The sequence below is a fragment of the Physeter macrocephalus genome, chromosome 20 (assembly GCF_002837175.3).
Source record: "Physeter macrocephalus isolate SW-GA chromosome 20, ASM283717v5, whole genome shotgun sequence".
Lineage (NCBI taxonomy): Eukaryota > Metazoa > Chordata > Mammalia > Artiodactyla > Physeteridae > Physeter > Physeter macrocephalus.
The window spans coordinates 78089712-78096316 of record NC_041233.1 but is presented as its reverse complement, the minus strand read 5'-3'; the positions used below and the strand labels follow the sequence as shown (position 1 = coordinate 78096316).

General features: G+C 48.0%; 1 protein-coding gene across 4 annotated transcripts in view; it reads left to right on the top strand.

The window, feature by feature from the left end:
• The window catches only part of DHX32 (DEAH-box helicase 32 (putative)), a 62279-nt gene that overhangs the window by 54569 nt on the left and 1105 nt on the right, over positions 1-6605 (top strand). For 2 of the 4 annotated variants that reach the window (XM_024121187.3, XM_028480906.2), the window contains 4 exons: positions 2260-2451; positions 3061-3210; positions 4887-5074; positions 5973-6154. In XM_024121187.3, coding sequence (XP_023976955.1) covers positions 2260-2451; positions 3061-3210; positions 4887-5074; positions 5973-6154 — 712 coding nt within the window. Of the gene's footprint in view, positions 1-2259; positions 2452-3060; positions 3211-4886; positions 5075-5288; positions 5785-5972; positions 6155-6605 lie in introns of those variants that run through there. The other 2 variants (XM_055081082.1, XM_055081081.1) reach the window with 2 other exon arrangements.

The following is a 6605-nucleotide window of genomic DNA, read 5'->3' as shown; positions in this document are numbered from 1 at the left end:
TTCCTTCTAGTGTATTTTTCATTTCAGTTATTGTATTGTTCATCTCTGTTTGTTTGTTCTTTTATTCTTCTACATCTTTGTTAAACATTTCTTGCATCTTCACGATCTTTGCCTCCATTCTTTTTCTGAGTTCCTGGATCATCTTCACTATCAGTATTCTGAATTCGTTTTCTGGAAGGTTGCCTATCTCCACTTCATTTAGTTGTTTTTCTGGGGTTTTATCTTGTTCCTTCATCTGGCACATAGCCCTCTGCCTTTTCATGTTGTCTATTTTTCTGTGAATGTGGTTTTTGTTCCACAGGCTGCAGGATTGTAGTTCTTGCTTTTGCTGTCTGCCCTCTGGTGGATGAGGCCATCTCTGTTACTTTTGATTTCATGGCTCACTGATGGCTCGGACTTTTTTTTTCTAAATAGCGCATCTGTTTACTTCCCGGGACTGTGATTTGTCAAGGTCTCATCCTTGCCCCAGGGTCTCCAAATGAACAAGGAGTCCACCAGTGCTCCTGGCTAGTGCCCTGGAGAGGCCAAGGGGTCAGAATCCAAGAACGGAATCCCCTGAGGCTGTGCTCTTCTCAGTTTTAAATCTTGATGAAAGAAACCAAGAACAGGGACGTTCAGCTTCTTTTCTCCCAGGTGGGGTGAAAGCCACGCCCGAGTCCTCTAGCAGATGCCTGGGTTCTCTGCAGGCTTGCTCACAGCCCCCCTCAGCCCAACACTTACTTGCTTTCCCAGTCACTGATCTTTCACTGGCGAATCACGTGTCAGAGGTGGAGGCCAGGCCCGTTGCACGCTCTCTCCTCCAGCAAGAGGCCTGGGGATGTGAGGAGCTGCGTGCAGCACCGGGGGTCCTTCCCCAGCCCACAGCGGGGTCTCTCCCAGTGTTCCCAGGTCTCTTGGTGGGAATGGGGGGACTTTATCAAATCTGAATTTGGGACTGGCTTTTGAGTGACACAGTTTGCTTGAAATTTTGACAAATAGCTTAGTGGTCAAAGTTTGGGCAGCAAATAAGTAAATTTGTGCTGTTCGTTACCTTGAACTCCCAGCTACAAGGAGGTTAAACTGCTTCTCAGGTCCCCACAGGCTCTGTCTCCCGCCTGCCAGGAACATGTTGGAAGTGAGACAGGTGAAAGCCGTTGAGTAGCTCATAAATCCTTCCGTTTCTTGGGTAGAACAATCCAGCAGCTTCATGCTGTGTGATTCGCTTCTTTGTGAGGCCTGGTGAAAAACACATGTATTCATTTTAATGTGACTTTATTTTGCAAGGACAAGGAGAATACCTCACCTTGAATAAACGGATTTATCTTTGTAGGTGGATATTAAGCATATATAATAAAACTACACCATTATTGATGTCATATAAACTGATAAGGGAAATAAAGGGATGGAGAAAATTAGCCTTTGGTCCTTACATGTACTGGCAAATAGCTCTTTCAACATCCTTGTCTACCATTTCTGTCATCTGGGTCAGTTTCAATTGATTTGTTTTTCTCTTTATTATGGGATTATATTTTCCTGCTTTTCATGCCTCATAATATTTGTTGGATGCTAGACATTGTACAATTTACTGGGTTGGATACTGGATATTTTGTATTCCTGTAAATATTCTTGAGCTTTGTCCTGGGATGCAGAGTGATCCTTTCAGGTCTTGACTTTAGGATTAGTTAGGTGGCACTGGAACGGTGTACAAGTGGGGTGTCGTTATTCTCTGTTTCCCCCCCAGAGCCCCGTGAATCATGATGCTTTGCAGCCTGGCTGGTGGGAACGGGCATATCTCGATCCCATGTCAGCACCAGGCACTGACCCTCTGCTCCTCTGGATGGTTCCTTCTCTGGCCTGGAGTGGAGCGAATGGGCCCTGCTGACTGACTGAGGGGCTCTCGTACATCCTCTGCGTCCTCGCTCTAGAGCTCTCTCCTCTCAGGAGGTCCGACCTGCAGGCTCTGGCCATCTTAGTCTCCCTGGACCCTCAGCACCCTCTCCATAATTCGGGGAGTCTGTCAGCTCCCCTTGGGTCCCCTCCCAGCACCACAGCCTGGAAACTCTCAAGGCAGTAAGCTGGGCAGTCTTCAGGCTTACCTCTTGAGGTGTCCCCCTCTCGGGAATCGCTGTCCTTCGTTGCCTGATGTTCTCTGTCTTGCGAACTCTTGTTTCATATATTTCGTTCATTGTTTGGTTGTTTTGTGTGGGAGGGAAAGTCCAGTACCTGTTACTCCATCTTGGTTGTATGAGACTTTCTAATTATTAATTTTGTCTTCCCTAGCACCAGAAAGTTTGATGCAGGCTTTGGAAGACTTAGATTATCTGGCAGCACTGGACAATGATGGAAATCTTTCTGAATTTGGAATCATCATGTCAGAGTTTCCTCTTGATCCACAACTCTCCAAGTCTATCTTAGCATCCTGTGAATTTGACTGTGTAGATGAGATGCTAACAATCGCTGCCATGGTAACAGGTATTCCTTCCACGGCTCTCTTGTACTGTGTATCTGCAGCAGGTATAGATTTAAATGAGATCCATTTGAAATGATGATGAAACACTTTAGTAGTTTAAAAATGTAGAAAATTATAAGAATTGCCTTAATATGAAAAAATCTAAATAAAAACCCAGTGGAAGTTCTCTTTTGCTGAAGTAATCGGTACAGATCAAGAAAAACGTGTCACGTGTGCGTGTTTTTTATTTCCTACCACCTCATTCATCTTGGTTTATAGGTTTTAATTGATTCTTTTACTGGCAGGACAAACCAAAGGCTATGCTGCATTAGGACCCGAGTTCTAATCCTGTCCCTGGACCGGGGGCTGTAATATTTACAAGCAGGGTGTCCGCTGCGCTGAGCAGACCTGAGAAAAGCTAACACAGGAGCAAGGAGAAGCACAAGATGACAGCTCACCCTGCAGTTCTCTGATTTCTGTGTAAACAGGATAGCATGTTATTCCCAGAGTAAGACAGGAGCAGGGCTACAAACAGCAGTGAGCCCCCATCCGTTCCCCCGCAGCCTGTGGTGCTAAAGGGCTAAAGGGCACATCTCATTATTGCTGACCTTCTGTCCTTTTGCATCTTAAAGCTCCTAATTGCTTTTCGCATCCGCCCCGGGGAGCAGAGGAGGCCGCCTCGTCTTGTTGGAAGACGTTCTTACACCCTGAAGGAGATCACTTCACCCTCACCAACATTTACAAGGCCTACCAGGACATGGCTCTGAATTCCAGCAGCGAACGTAAGTGAACGCTTGGCCTTCTCAGAAATTACCTCCGAATTCCACCTTTCAGTTCCCCAGACGAGGCTGGGTTGTTATTCGTCCAACACCCTTTCTCTCCAGCCCCCTTGGTCATTTGAGTGGGATGGCGCTTGAGCCCCTCAGGCACCCGCAGGTGAGCGGTAGAGACACGCCTCCTGCTCCCACAGAGGGCGGGCCTGCCTCCACGGCCCGGCAGCCAGCCCGGCAGCCTTCAGAGCTCGCTCTGGGGACACAGGGACGGGGGACACCGGCTTGCACGGCATGTCTCCTGTCCTCTCGGGTCCAGGGAGGAAGGAAAGGAACTGCCGTCTCTAGCTGCCCAGCGGCCAGAGCTGAGCTTTGTGCCTTTCGTGCTCACTACTGGATGCAGAGAGAATACGGAGTATTCAAAACAAAAAACAAACAACCCCCAGCTCCAGGTGATGGTAACCAATAGGCTGATGAGCCGAGGGAGGCTGGGCCCTGGCCGAGCCGGGGAGGGCCGGGGAGGGCGTCCAGGGGAGTAGAACGGCCTGTGCAAAGCTGCGGCACAAGTCCTGGGCACGTCTAAACCACGGTGGGTATGTTCCCGTTCCCAGTGCTGAGGGAGCGGAAAACTCCTCCACGTGGAACTCCCGTGCTGGGCCTTAAAGACAGGAAGGGGGTCTCCAGGGGCAGACGGGGCAAAGCAGTGAGGCGGACACAGCCAGAGGGGAGCTCCCTTCCTACCAGGAAGATTACTCTCACCTTTGTTCTCCACGCTGCTGCTTTTACCTCCTTTGCTCCAGAAGATGGTGTGAAAAATGTTTAAAGTGAAAGGCTGACAGCAGTCAGAGTGGCAGAGCAGGGGGTTAGACTTTCAAAGCCGAGCAGAGAAAGTTGTCAGTGGAGCCAGAAAGTACACGAGGGCCTCTGGCATCTTCGGAGGGCGAGCCGGTGGCGGTCGTCGCCGGACCAAGTGCGAGCGCTCCCGTGGCTCCAGACGGGCCTGAGCGAGTGGACGCGAAGGGCCGACGGAGGTCTGCAGCCCGCTGTGCCGAGGCACAGCTGGGTCCAGCTAATCACAGATGGCAACAAAGAATAACTTCACGCTGATCCAGGGCACTGAATTTCGATACAAAATTTGCAGCTAGGGTAGGCGAGCTTAACTGTGACATCATTAATTTCCAAATCAGCCTGGTAGTAATCCTTTTCTTATAATTAAGTAAACTATGTGAGATATTTCCATGGATCAGAGGTATCTGTACTGTCAGCTTTTTCCCTCCTAGTTTGATTGAATGTCGTGGGCACGTACATCCTCGCCGTACGCACACTGGACGAAATGGTGATCTTGAGACAGTCTCTTCTGCCCCTTACGAGCCAGACGAGGGTGATGTAGTATCGGTCAGCGCTCGGGACCTGCACTTTACAGTTAGTTGGTGGGCTCGTGGAGTCCCCCGCAGCCACTGCAGGTCCTGCCAGCCGGCACCCTCTCCCTTCCCAGCGGTGCCAGGGGCAGCCACTCCCGCGGCCACCGGAGGTCCCCCTCCTTGCTGCCTCCCTCCCTCCCACTCACTCATGTGACAACCTTGTTAGGAGAGGACACAGAGGGACGCAGAGGCAGAGCGCCTTCCCGCCTGGGCTCTCTCAGTTATGACAAGTCATTTCTAAATAGCTTTTTGTTCGTTCCTTCCTAGACTGTGTTGAAAAGTGGTGTCACGATCACTTCCTCAACTGCTCTGCACTCAGGATGGCAGATGTTATCCGAGCCGAACTCTTAGAAATCATCAAGCGAATCGAGCTTCCTTACACAGAACCTGCTTTTGGCTCAAAGGAAAACACTGTGAACATACGGAAAGCTCTTCTGTCTGGTTATTTTATGCAGGTAAGAATGGATAAGGCCACCTGTAGTGTGCTCTTTACAAAACTGCACATGTTCAGGACATCCTGTCAGAAACCTCCCACTTAAGAGGATTATTGCATTGATGTTAACTTTAAAATAAAACGAAAAACCCTTATATGTTATTAAAGATTTAGTATTTAAGTATACTTCCCCTCAGGGGAATGGAGGACTAAGCTAGAATGTTCTCTCTGTCCAGAAGACCTTTTCCATCACAGAGGAATTGTTACAGCACTCTTCGGCTGAACACAGTTACAGTCCCTCATCTCACCTGTTTGCTCCCATGTACCTGGTGATGTAATGCCCAAGAAGAAGTAAAGGCAACAGCCCACTTGCTTCTTTCCCAGCGTGGAGGCTGACTAACGTAGCGCCTCTAAACGAAAGCACGTTACAGAATAAGTATGCGCCACCTAAACTCTAAAGCACTCTTAATGGAGAAAAAGGACATTTTAGCATGGATTTCCACATCCGTATGGAAGAAGTAAGGTTACCTGCATCACAGGGTTATCATGAGGATTAAATGAGCTAAAACGTCAAGTGTAAAGCACTGGACATTTGCAAGCGTGGTCCACAACGTGACAGGGAACGTGCTAGCTTTATTTCTTGACCAAAGCATTCACCTTTGTAGCTGCACTATTTTGGCAGGCTGCCCTGAAACTGATAAAATTAGTTATCATAATTATCATCATCACTGGCTCCAAGTTTTGAGCAAAACATGTTTATGTCTTATTTTCTATATCTGAAACTAGAAAACATGGGTGGCAGATCTGTAGTTGTAACTATTCTGTATGAAGTATTTTGGAATTTTTTAAACAAAATACTTTTGTGTATCGATCTCCATATTAATACAAAACCCTTTTTTCTGTAAAACGCTGCCCTTTAGATTGCTCGGGATGTTGATGGGTCAGGTAATTACTTAATGCTGACACACAAGCAAGTTGCGCAGCTGCATCCCCTTTCTTGTTACTCTGTCACCAAGAAGATGCCAGAGTGGGTCCTCTTCCATAAATTCAGCATATCTGACAACAACTACATCAGGATCGCCTCAGAAATCTCTCCTGAACTGTAAGTTTAATGGAGAAAAAGGGGGTTTCTTTGAATTCGTACATGAGCAAATGACAAATTTGGTTTTTCTTACATTTTCACTGTAAGTTTATACTGCTACCAATCTAAATTATGTTGAGAGTACCTACTAAAGGCAGGTCTCTGTAGATGACTAAGAAATATTCACGCCTCTGAGATTACGGCATAGAGAGAGAACACAGTATAGAAATGTAGAGCAAAGCATGATGCACCTTAGAGGAACAGGGCGAGCAGGTGCCGATCTTGAGGAGCGTAGCAACCTCTCAAAACACACAGGCCACTGGGCTGGAGCAAGTGGGGAAGAGAAGGGGTGGAGGCGAGGCTGAAGACAGGCAGGTAGCAGAGGTGTAGGGTGTGGGCCACATAAAGAGTCTGGAGTTGATCCTAAGTGCGGTACAAAGCAGTTGGAGACTCCGTTTTAAGCAAGGGTGAC